Below are 13,140 nucleotides of genomic sequence, written 5' to 3'. Positions count from 1 at the left end.
TGAGAAGCTAGAGCTTATAAAGCACGCGCTTCTCGATTGTTGACGTTGGCATTTGGTCAGTTAGTTTAGCCAGTCCATTTTTTGACTGTGTTACATAAGTGCATTGCAAGTTGACAAATTTTGTCTGCACGTATCAAATTATCTGCTAGCACTCGTCTATTAATACATGTACACAAAGACGACCACTCACTCATTCGAGCAAGGTATCTAAACTTTGTAAACTGTTTACTTGTAATATTCACTGTTCATTGCAAGGTATAGAGAACTCAGCTAACAGCTAACAGCTAACAGCTAACCTTGTACGCAACTTCTCCATTCTGCCACGAGAAAATTTTTTTTTAAATTAAATTTATCACTCTTAAGCTTTTAAAAATAAATAAATCACATTCAGGATGGTGTCAACTTTCTTCTGTTTACATGATTTCCTTGGGATCTTTGGTAGCTATACGACAAGACAATCTTGAAATAAGCCAAATTTCACAAACCGCCATTTTTGAAATGTGCAAATTAAGTAAACGCTTGCGGGAATCTCGCCACCCCACACACATGCTTGCAGTTTTAAAAGTTTCAAATTTTTACAAATAGCATTTTTAATTTTCTCAGTCAAGTAAAAAAACAATAAATTAAATGTGAATCGGGGTAAAATTTTGACTTGCAACGAAAAGAAGCGCGCCCAGGAAGGGCTGGACAATTATCTTCCTGACCACATTGACGAGTTTGGCTTATCAGCTCCTATGCTGTATACGCTACACCAATTAAAGCTTTGCTTTCCGTCTTCATATTTTCTTTCCCGGGAAAACCCTGACCGGTCATTGATTGGTCGACATTCATGACGCGAACCTCTTTAAGAAAATAAAAGCGGCACTAGGATTGGCTTATTTCAAGAAAATAATGTTCTTAGGTTTGAAGCAGCGGCCACGGCAAGCGTCTGCAAAGGAGACCCCGTTACTACGTATAGTCTCGTGAATTCGTTGTATGATCTCTGGTTATCATCGGTAAACTACAATCGTGGACAAAAGTCCTTGGGACACTTACTTACGTAAATACCAAATTTGTCGTTTAAATACTTGAAGTATCTCCACAACTGTTCATTACAATGTAAACAATTCGTTACGTATTCAAGTCAAGCGACGCCGTTATCACTGCCATCACATACAAAAGTTTCTTAATCATTTGAGATAAACACCTCCTCCGGTGGGTCCAAAACCATTGAAAATAAGGAAAAGCCGTGTAAAAATTCTTAGAAATGCTTTTATAATCTCAGGTGTTCACATTCTCGGGTCAAATACCCACTTAGGGCTAAAAAAAAACATCCTAATTGTGCATTTTTCCATGACAAGTGAAAATCAGACAATCGTGGACAAAAGTCCTCGGGACACTTACTTGCTTAAATACCAAATTTGTCGTTTAAATACTTGAAGTATCTGCATAGCTGTACATTACAATGTAAACAATTCGTTTTAGTTTCAAATCAAGTGACGCAGCTATCGCTGCCATCACATACAAAAGTTTCTATAATATTTGAGATCAAAATCTCCTCCGGTGGGTCCAAAACCATTGAAAACACGAAAAAGCCGTGTAAAAGTTCTTAGAAATGCTTTTCTTTTCCCAGATGTTCACATTCTCGGGTCCAAAAATCCACTTAGGGCTAAAAAAATCCAACTGTACATTTTTCCATGACAAGTGCAAATCAGACAATCGTGGAAAAAGGTCCTTGGGACATTCACGTAAGTTTACGAATTGTATGTGTTTTACTACTGAAGTTTGAAAAAAGCGCTACTTTCCTTTTAAAACCGCGTTACTGTTCCCCCTCCCCACTCAATACAATGTTGAAAATCAGAAGAAATTGCAGGTAGCAGTTTTCAACGTTGTACGGGGGTGGGGGGCGAAGTTAGGCAGGTGAAGTTGTATTCGCGTCTGACGTGTGTGCAAAAGGGCCAAAAGTGCAAATTTGTCCCAAAATTTTTCTCCATGATTGTAGGAATCCGTTTTCGTGGATTATGCATTCCAAAAGGTGACAGCAAAGAAAACTGATCTAGCCAAAAAGGAGATTTGAAACCGAAACCGAAGATATTAACAAAACACAACTTAGCCACTGAACATCCTCTGCAAGCAAATGCACAGTCCTTTTGAAACTAGCAAAAGATCTGCTGCTGTCTAGTTGACACTGATGTGTGGAGCCCCCTGGAATCGAATATATCTGTTGAAATGTTCATTACCGTACCTTTGATCATTTCTGATCAAAAAGACTATGATGTTCCACCGACTTTTTCATTTAATTCTTTGTTTCTTGACGGCTTACACAGAGACATTATCAACTGGCTATTCCGCTCGCCTAGAAAGTAAACAAGTACATTGCACTTTGTCACCTTCGCGCTTCCAACAGCCACATGAATTTCCTGTAAAATCTGATCGGATCGCATTTATAGAGGAGTTCCTGCGCGCCGAAGGTTCGCGAGTGGAGCCCCATACCTTAGAAAATTTGGTAACCCATCAGCTAAAAGTCTACTTGTCACGTGATCTTCCGTACGTACATATGTACGTCCGTGCGCCATTTGCACCGCGCTTGCGAGAGCCGAGCCCCTTACTTTGAAAAATAAGAGCAGCACGTTACCATAGGTACATCTATAATATTGGACATCCTAAAATAGTCAATTGACAGCTGCAAAACAAGGTATTCACCAACCAGTATCACGTGACCATTTTTGTGTTCTGTTTAGAGCTCATCATGGTGGCGTGTTCCTTGGAAGTTGACCACTGCCCAGTACTCGTTTTCGATACATCGCAGGCTCAAGCTTGGTAAGTATTCTGGGGGAGAGGGATGGGGTTCGTACTTAGACAAAATTTCGGTGCCAGTTAGCCCTGGCCCGCTGTTGATTCCTTGCATAATCTTCTCTTGGAAAGTCCATGATACATTGCGTAAATATCAAGTTTGCTTGCGATCACATCGCCGCTTAAATTCTTTCGTTTTTGGAAGTTTATGTACCTACGCTGGTTCAGAAATTTACATTATAAAGCGTCACAGCAGGAAATGTTAAATTTGTGTTCCTCTTCACTGTCTTTGCGTTACTTTGGTGTTGAATGGACGACGTCCAAAAGCAATGACAGTTGTAGAAACTTGATAGATGCAAAACGTAAAACACGCTACAAGAGCCACTGTCCAGATGAGTTTTCTGAAAACGCTTCCAACAAACAAAACCGAGCTCCGTGTAGGGAATTACCTTTCGCAAACGACTCCAATGTTTCGGGTGCTTTTTGGCAGTTTTCGTTAGATTGCGAATCTGTTTGTCCCTCATATGCAGTTTCTTCAGCGTTTTGAGTGTTATTTGCATACGGTCTAGAGGTCATCCTTTTTTTTTGTCATAATCGGGAGAGATGAATATTTTTTCATCCATAAAAGAAGATGAAATCGAATTGTTAAGCAAGGTCAGCTCATTAATTATTGATAAAGGGTGCGAGAAAATGACTTTTGGGTAAGTATAGCTTAAAATTGTAATACACTCATTTTATCCCACACTTTATCAATAATTAACGAGCTTCGAAGAATGGTAGGGTATTTTGAACATATTCGATTTTCACATTTTTTGCAGATGAAGAGTAAATTTTGGCAACCTTTGGAGCTGTACATGTACACTGTAAGTTTTAGTTTGGTATGTTCCGTTGAAAGTTGATCAATAGATGAACGTATATAAATATAATAAAAGTACAAAATAGAGAAAAACCTCCTTTCAGCTACAACAATCAAAAATATAATTAACGATATGTAGTGCAAACAGTGAGCTGAATTAATTATTGTAGAAGAAACAGGAAAATTAAATTGAAAAGTAATTAAAAATGTAATGCCATTGAGGGAGAGAATTCGAAATCACTTTTGTAATAACATAAATGATGAAGTTTGAATATTACAGAGAAATAATAATACGGTCAAGGCGAGCTTTGAATATTCTGTTGGTAGGTTTAGAGAAACAGTTTTTAAAATATATTAAAAAAAAAATAAAATTGTATGATATTGATCCACTTAAGATGCTCATCAAAATGAACTGCAAGACCACTGGAAAAAAAAAAAACACTCAACGAGCCCCCAAGGCACAAAACAAATGCATTAAAAACAGCTCTTTAGTTTGAGTAACATTGTTCCAACAAGGAAGGAGACCAGCCTAAAAATAAGTTTTTCTCTTTTTGTTAGGGAAAAAGCTTTTCTGAAAATAAACTGGCGACGGAATACAGTTACCAATGGTGAAATACAAGGATCTGAAGCCAATAAAAAAGGAAAATGAACAGAAAGCATACATCATCAATTAATATTAACAAATAATTAAAACGCTCTTCTGACTACAATGCAATGCAGATGGAGATATTGGAGAATAAGCAATTTTAAATGGGAATCTATGGAATTGGCAGCATCAGAAAGTTTACACGTTCTGGAGTAAAAAGAAAAACACTTTTAAGCCAACGATGGGAAAAACGTCGCCACAATTCATGAATATTTGTTGCCATTAACATTTGGCATAATTCGAATCAGCACACTTTCGGTTGGCAGTAGCCCTGATTTTTCCACCAAGGCGAAGAAGTGAAAAAACAACCTCTATCCAGAGTTTCTTTTCTTCCCTTCCAATGGCGCGAGAGCACATGGGTGAAAGCCGACAAGTTGTTTTCAAACCAGAGAAAATTAAGTTAAGGCTTAAGGCTTAACTACAGCCTTGCTAATCCCAATTTTTTGAAAACATTTTATTGACGTTTTCACGCGCGTTTACGACAATGACAACGCTGTGCCTGAATGATGTTAAAGACATTGGCGTGCTAACTGTTAACCGTTGATGCTGATGATTAAGAGGCTGTCTCTGTAAGAACCGACCACTGATTTTACTTCGAAAATTCGATTTTTCTCATAAGCTGGGATTTCGAAGCCCTTACCTAGTCATTCACTAAAATGAGTTTTATTTCATTAAAAATTCCAATTGAAGTTTTCTAGGATTGATTAAAGTTCGGTCCGCTCGACACAAGTTTCATGCCCGCCGAAACTGGAAAAATAGCACATATTGCCGGCGCTCTAAAAAAAACTAATCTTCGCTCAAAAGTCCCAATTCTTTTTTTCAACTATAGATGTATCATAGCAGTTTGTTTAGCCATGTAGCAATTATAATTCAATGTTGTTCCTTCAACGGTTAAAAGAAGATTTTCTACCCGTTAAATCGAGTTTTGAACCAAACGCGAAAATAGCTCTACTTTGCAGGTACGTTTTAAAAATGTGGCACCTGTTTGAAACTGCTGAACTACATAAATAGAAAGTATAAATGTCCCTTAATTTAAAACAATAATAAAATTTGTCTGCCCACAAGGTTTTCAAAACTGACGACCGCTTAAAATTCGGGAAACTTTGAAAATATTCCAGTGAGTAACTAACAAACTCGCCTTCGAAAAGTGCTCCGATAAATTCCCGTAAATCGCTTACCTGGCTTCAAGATTAAAGATTTGGTCCTTTGTAACGATCCTTGAAACCTGGGTAGCATTAAAACTGCCAGCTTTTCCTTCCAACTGTAGGTTTGTATATAAGGTAGATTTGTACGTTACTCATCTGTGCCGAGCGTGACCGTCACATACTTCGATGTTCTGTGTATTACTGACCATTGTTTTCCTCGAAGCCGGTTTAATCATGTAGACTTCTCTTGAAAGGTTTATAGAAGCACTATTTTGGACAACTCTCGGCACACATACATGCATGAACAGTAAACGGTGATTCGGGAAGCCAAGGAAGGATTGATAAATGCCACGGCCAATTTTGTGTTTACAACAAGTGATTTAGTTCCCAATCTTCCCGTTAGTACTTACGGGAAGATTGCTACATGGCTAAACAAACTGCTATGATACATCTATAGTTGAAAAAAAGAATTGGGACTTTTGAGCGAAGATTCTTTTTTTTAGAGCGCCGGCAATATGTGCTATTTTTCCAGTTTCGGCGGGCATGAAACTTGTGTCGAGCGGACCGAACTTCAATCAATCCTAGAAAACTTCAATTGGAATTTTTAATGAAATAAAACTCATTTTAGTGAATGACTAGGTAAGGGCTTCGAAATCCCAGCTTATGAGAAAAATCGAATTTTCGAAGTAAAATCAGTGGTCGGTTCTTACAGAGACAGCCTCTTAACATGTCGAAGGTGATGACAAGATAGTTTTCGATTGCCGGGTCGTTACAATTTTCCAGACGCGAGAAGCTGGACCTCAGCAAATGGAACAAAAAACTTGATGGTTTTTTGTGTATCATTAATATACAGGCTTAGGCTTAATGGTAAAAGTTCGCTCAAATTTATGCCATGCTTTATTCATTTTACATTTTATTGTCATAAAAGTTGGATTAATTGTAATTGAGCCGCATTTTTAATCCCTGTACAAATGCTCTTTCATATTGTCGATCATTTAATAATATAATAATAATATACGTGAATTTACATAGGGCTCATTTCCAGCGCTCAACTTACTATGTTTGTGATTAAAATTAAAACCACTTCTACCTAAAATTACAATACCTTCATACGAATTAAAAAACAAAAACAAAAGAAAAACAAAACAAAGTTTAAAAATAAAAGAGGTCAACACCTGTGGAAACCAATCGTTCTTGTCAGGTTCTGTTGCGGAGTCAGGAAAATGTCACTGACAACAAAATCCTGTCTTTTCTTTTGTCTGAAATAAATGTAATCGCTTTTTTTCATTTTTCAGCATACTTCAGTTAGCAATTGGCATTATCCTTTGACGGTTACCAACTGAATAAATATATGTTAATAAAAAACCTCACATATGACGTAAAATGACGTAATTGCGACTGGCATAAAGATATATCTAATATGACAAATGGAAGTTGTGCAGTTAAAGTGGTACTTTTAATTTGGAAAATGTCTGAAATCATTATTTGTGCTTTATTTGTCATGTAGGTCATTGAATGGCAGCTAAAAAGCTGATTTCCTTTGCTTCTCAATCCTCTGATTTTAAATCTTCGCTTGGTGCCGTCCAGCGAAACATTTGGCTATAAGAATAACGACGGTGGTTTAGCTAACTAGACTATGTGAGCCATGAATTGTTTTCCTGACTGTAGAACCTTGTTTGTGCCTTTTAAAAATCGATGATGCAAATGTCTATATATTGATTAACTAAATTAATTAAATGTCAATAATATATCCGCAAAGATGCCATAGCAAACATATTCGTTACCCCACATACAGTAAGAAGCCAGGAGTTATGCTTTGACGGATTGAAACTTCATTTACCACTCTTTATCAAGTGTCGCGTGAATATTGGTGTCACACAAATGCTTCATCAAGTTGTGATTATCTTCATGTCAGAGTGGAGTACCACAGCAACAGTATAACGTGTTAGAAACACCCTTTATTTTAGCTTAAAATACTTATGCAAAAACTCAAAAGCGGCTCCGTGACTCACACTCTTTACTGGGGATTTGTATAAGTTAGAATGATACGATACAGCTTCAACTTTAAAAAAAAAAATGCTTTCAAAGCCACCTTAGTTTTTCGAAAATGTAAGGTGAATAACCATAAAGAGCGTACGTCTGTTTATAGCCACAGAGAATCCAACGACAGAACAGAAATTTCAAATTTTTGTTTTATTTCATCAAAAAGACCCTTTTCGTAAGCTATTTTAAAAAAATATTCAAAAGTTAGAGGAAGTTCAAAGTTTTGTCAAATCTAGGAATGTTCGAAAAACCACCCAACCGATCCAAACGGTCGATTAAATTTATTTAAAACAAATCTAGCGATGAAAACGCGTTGTTTTCTTTTCTGTGAACACCGAGAGAGTTCTGACTATTTTTTAGCCGTATCTTAAGTGCAAATATATCTCAAATAGCGATCAGCGTTGATTGCTTCTACAGCTATATCATCAGTGTTGTTAAAAAGAGCGATCTTAGAATAAGTGATTATTCTGAGTAAAGATATTGTCTGCATGGGGTACAATGGGAAACAAAGCCGGAGATTATCCAAGTTTCTCTAGCATTGTGACTAGGAATATTTCTGCTTCCCCCTGGATGGGATGCTAGTCCATTGCGGGGTCATCCCCCAGAATTAAATTTGCCTGTACTCACTCATGATCATAGATCTAGGTGGAGGGAGGCATTGCTAGAGCAAGGTGTCTTGCTCAAGAACATACCATGGAGCCAGAATAGCTCGATTCGGTTTCCACCGAGTTAACCATTAGGATGCTGCATCTCTCTCAGATCATCAGATTAAGTACACGGGCTCATTTTGCTCCAATCTGCAAAAATTTAATCCTATAGTAGACCAACACACAAGGTTAACTCCAGCATTAAATCCGCCGGCACCCATTTATACATAAAGGCTGACAGAGGCTTTGTGAGGGCAAAGTGTCCTACACTGGAACAAAGCAACGAACCTGGATCACTCGAGAGCGCTAACCGTTAGGACTACTGCATCTTGCTGAATTCATCACTGAACACGCATGAGATCATTTTGCTAGAGTTCTTGAAAAGTGTAACATTGAATCCAACGTTAAGCTGCACTTTTACTAACGCTTCACATAGTAAGGAAGCAAAGCAAATTCTTCGAAGGCGAGCAAAAATCAGGACACCTTTATTTTGTGACTAGAACGGAAATTCTCTCTATCATACCACTCATAAACCGACATGAGTATTCAAAATATTGGTATGCTCAACATCTTTGAGTCATCGTCTAGCATGATCACCGATATTCCGACGCAAATTAATTTTGTATGTGTCTACTTCGCAGAGTCCTATTGTCAACTTTCCGAAAGTCTTTTCTGAAAGGAAAAATGATTGGAAAGAAAATTTACATATACGTTCTGCCATCAAAAATTGCCTACATGACAGCATGATGGGCCAAGTATTTGTAAACAACAGACTTTGTATGACTGATGCTACGTTTAAGAGAGGGCGTTGGAACTTTTCATGCAGCTAAAGCTGGATATCAGCGAATAAAACAAAAGGCCGAAGATGTTCTGTGTATAGTTGATATACAGACTTAAACATAATTGTAAAAATATATGTAGTGCACTCAAATGTTTCCCCCACTTTATTGATTTTAGTGCCGCAAAAAGTAATTTTACATTTTATTATCATAAAAGATAAACTGTAATCGAATCGTGTTTTTTTAGTCCCTCCACAAATACTCTTCGCGTATTGTCGAATATTTAAAATAAAAGTTCTGAAACAAAAGTGGCCACCTGGTGTGGAAACCAATCATTTTTGTCAAGTTCTGTTGAGGAGACAGCAAAATGTCATTGACTTCAAGAACCTTTCTCTTTTTTTGTCTGATAAAAATGTAATTAATTTTTCTCATTTTGCAGCATAGTTCAATACTAATATATTTTTTAGCAACTGGCATTATCCTTTGACGGTTACCAACTGAACAAATATCTGTAAAAAAAAAAATCATATATATAACTAATTTATGATCGCCACGAAATAATTAAGAATTCAAAATTCTTTGCAATGTCGACGTGATGGATCTCAACAACGGAACGAACACGACCCAAGAACTGTTCTGCTACGGAACACAAGCAAGCATCTTAGTTGTCAACCCAAAGATTTTGATGGCATTGATGGTTGTTAACACCTTTATCTCCATAACGGCTACGATTGGAAATTTGTTGGTTCTCGTGACAATATGGCGAAGTCCAAATTTGCACTCTACTTCGAACACATTGCTGTTCGGCCTGGCTTTGTCTGATCTGTGTGTTGGGATACTATCTGAGCCACTGCACGTTGGATTTCAAGCTGTACTTTTCAATAATTTTGGCAAAGTTACCTCCTGTACGCTCATGAAAGTACGGAATTTAATATCTGTTTTTCTAACAGTAGTCACCCTGTTAACTGTAACAGCAATGAGCGTTGATCGCTATCTAGCGATATATCTGCACCTGAGATATGAACAAGTGGTCACAGAAAAGACAACGAGGAAAGTCCTTTTATGCCTTTGGTTGATAAGCAGCCTGCCCTTAGTCATGATGGCTTTTGATACTATGGCTATGACTAGTTATTTAGTTATGACACTTATAATAACAGTTTGCCTTGCAATTATTTCGTTTTCTTGGATTAAGATTTACCAAGTTGTTCGACATCACCAAGCTCAGATTCAAGATCAGATGGCTGTTGCTTCGCAATCATTTAACATGGCGAGATTCAGAAATTCTGCCGTAAACACTATGCTCGTGTTAGTCGTCGTTCTTGTGTGCTATACTCCATTTCTTGTTTCTAAAATTTTTCTCACTGTCGACTTAAATCCTTCAAGTGTTCTATTTGTCGAGATTACCTATGTATTTGTGCTCTTAAATTCTTCGCTAAACCCATTCGTGTATTTTTGGCGTCAGCGTGATCTTCGTGCACAAGCTAAGCAACTTGCGATGACGTTTCGCTGTCAAACACAGTAACAATGAGAGCCCTGCCAAAAAGAGGATATTGTCCTATTCAAAATAAATGGTTGAAACAGTAAAGAAATTGGTGATTGAGGTGACTAAAAAAACGTCTGATGGGATGAGATTCTTTTCACATAGAAATGATGGAGTGTACAGTCCACAAAACAATATGGATCTTGCGCACACTCAGATTGGTTCTGAAAGAGCTTTGTTTATCCCTGGTCGAACAACCAAACTCACACCCCCACTGTGGTACAAGAGGGAGGCGTAGGTGGACTTCACTTAGATTTTCGTCGTTATTAGAAATGTACATTTTTTCAATAAATAATTGTGTGGTTTTCTGATACCATGATTTTAGCATCAACTGATAAAGAGAGGTTATAATGGCCAATCAAAATTTAAGTCTTACAAAGAGCTGGAAACTGTTTTGAGCTACCTTAGGCTGATTCCTTAGAATTGCACTGCGCATTCCAACTGCGCACGATTTTCACGTCATTAGCGTGCGCGCACGAGCGCGTGCACAGACACAACATGTACAAAATGGTGCCTTTCTCTAAACGGCTTGGCTTGCGAGGAACAAATCATCGTTTTTTTCCTGGGAAACGAGTACCGGGACCTAACGATTTTTTTTTGTTTATTTAGTCTGAATGCAGAGGTCACCTTCTTTCTATACAGTGAAAATCAACCAATTTCTATCGCAGAGTGAAAAGTTGTCAAGGAAAATGAGAGCATAGTTCAAATATAAAAGTTTCTAAAGGCAGATAATTTCAGGAATTATAGGGTTTGTTGAAGGTCCTGCTGCTCCTAAACGAATACGGGGATACCCATTTTTTATTTCAAATTTTAAATTCTTTTGATATAGGCAGCCAACAGTAAAGTTTGAAAGAAAATCTATTTTGAGTTCTATATCGATGGAATTACCTTAAAAAAATCTCTCTGTAAACTTTGAAATCCCGCGAGAGGAGAGAAAATTCTAATGTTCATTTATTTCATTACAAAAAATTCTTTGGGGATTTTTTTAAGCCAAAAGTATTGTTTTAGCCTGGGGGGAGGGGGGGGGGGGTCCTTTTTTTTCCCTAAATCAAATACCGGCCATTCGAAGTACGAAATTTATCAATTTAGAGTCATAAAAGTTGAACTATAATCTAATCGCAGTTTTAGTCCCTCCACAAATGTTCTTCCCCGTATTGTCGAATATTTTAAAAAACAAGGGTTTTGAAACAAAAGAGGCCAGCTGGTGTGGAAACCAATCATTTTTGTCAAGTTCTGTTGAGGAGACAGCAAAATGTCATTGACTTCAAGAACCTTTCTCTTTTTTTGTCTGATAAAAATGTAATTAATTTTTCTCATTTTGCAGCATAGTTCAATACTAATATATTTTTTAGCAACTGGCATTATCCTTTGACGGTTACCAACTGAACAAATATCTGTAAAAAAAAAAATCATATATATAACTAATTTATGATCGCCACGAAATAATTAAGAATTCAAAATTCTTTGCAATGTCGACGTGATGGATCTCAACAACGGAACGAACACGACCCAAGAACTGTTCTGCTACGGAACACAAGCAAGCATCTTAGTTGTCAACCCAAAGATTTTGATGGCATTGATGGTTGTTAACACCTTTATCTCCATAACGGCTACGATTGGAAATTTGTTGGTTCTCGTGACAATATGGCGAAGTCCAAATTTGCACTCTACTTCGAACACATTGCTGTTCGGCCTGGCTTTGTCTGATCTGTGTGTTGGGATACTATCTGAGCCACTGCACGTTGGATTTCAAGCTGTACTTTTCAATAATTCTAGCAAAATTACCTCCTGTACACTTACGAAAGTACGGAATTTAATATCTGTCTTTCCAACAGTAGTCACCCTATTAACTGTAACAGCAATGAGCGTTGATCGCTATCTAGCGATATATCTGCACCTGAGATATGAACAAGTGGTCACAGAAAAGAAAACAAGGAAAGTCCTGTTAAGCATTTGGTTGATAAGCAGCCTGCCCTTAGTCATAATGGCTTTTGATGCTGTGACTAGTTATTTAGTTATGACACTTATAATAACAGTTTGCCTTGCAATTATTTCGTTCGTTTCGATCAAGATTTATGAAGTTGTACGACATCACCGAGCTCAGGTTCAAGATCAGATGGCTGTTGCTTCGAAATCATTTAACATGGCGAGATTCAGAAATTCTGCCATAAACACTATGCTCGTGTTAATCATCGTTCTTGTGTGCTATACTCCATTACTGGTTTCTAACATTTGTCTCGCTGCAAACTTGATACCTTTAAATGTTGTCTTGCTCGAGATCTGTTATATATTTGTGCTGCTAAATTCGTCGCTTAATCCATTCCTGTATTTTTGGCGTCAGCGTGATCTTCGTGCACAAGCTAAACCATTTGTGATGAGGGTTTGCTGTCAAACACAGTAACAATGAGAGCTCTGAGGACATGATTGATCATCGCAGTAATATACCTAACTTAAGCAGTTGTGATAATAACGCGAGGTAAAGTCTGCATACGAGCTAAGTGGCCCACCAGGCCGGAGCTTATCTCGGTTTCTGTAGTTTCTGTAGTTTCTGTGATATTAAAGCCTGGCAAAAAAAAAAAAAAAAAAAAAAAAAAACAGAAAAAGAAAAATAGGCCTGAACGAGTTGAAGCCAGTTGGCTCTGTCCAAGAAAGGACGTTGTTCTATTTATAATAGATGGTAAAAACAGTTAAAACATTGGTGATTAAGGTGAC

At 37.4% G+C, this 13,140-nt stretch overlaps 2 protein-coding genes across 2 annotated transcripts; both read left to right on the top strand.

The window, feature by feature from the left end:
• The first annotated feature begins 8,975 nt into the window (after positions 1–8,975).
• On the top strand, positions 8,976–10,502 carry LOC110064213 (melanocortin receptor 4-like). The gene has a single exon (XM_020771224.2). The coding sequence runs from the start codon at positions 9,484–9,486 to the stop codon at positions 10,408–10,410; it is 927 nt and encodes a 308-aa protein (XP_020626883.2). The 5' UTR covers positions 8,976–9,483; the 3' UTR covers positions 10,411–10,502.
• A 1,012-nt stretch (positions 10,503–11,514) lies between these two features.
• On the top strand, positions 11,515–13,037 carry LOC149117799 (melanocortin receptor 5-like). The gene has a single exon (XM_089282138.1). It carries the CDS (start codon positions 11,909–11,911, stop codon positions 12,827–12,829), a length of 921 nt encoding a protein of 306 aa, XP_089138264.1. The 5' UTR covers positions 11,515–11,908; the 3' UTR covers positions 12,830–13,037.
• Positions 13,038–13,140: the final 103 nt, after the last annotated feature.

Source organism: Orbicella faveolata, unplaced genomic scaffold (assembly GCF_042242905.1).
Source record: "Orbicella faveolata isolate gen_17 unplaced genomic scaffold, um_ofav_v1 contig_1, whole genome shotgun sequence".
Lineage (NCBI taxonomy): Eukaryota > Metazoa > Cnidaria > Anthozoa > Scleractinia > Merulinidae > Orbicella > Orbicella faveolata.
The sequence above is the reverse complement of the archived record's forward strand: the minus strand, read 5'-3'. Positions and strand labels throughout refer to the sequence as shown.

Bases quoted from the DNA above. Each gene is read 5' to 3' on its own strand.
- LOC110064213 (XM_020771224.2), top strand. From the start codon at position 9,484: ATGGATCTCAACAACGGAACGAACACGACCCAAGAACTGTTCTGCTAC.
- LOC149117799 (XM_089282138.1), top strand. From the start codon at position 11,909: ATGGATCTCAACAACGGAACGAACACGACCCAAGAACTGTTCTGCTAC.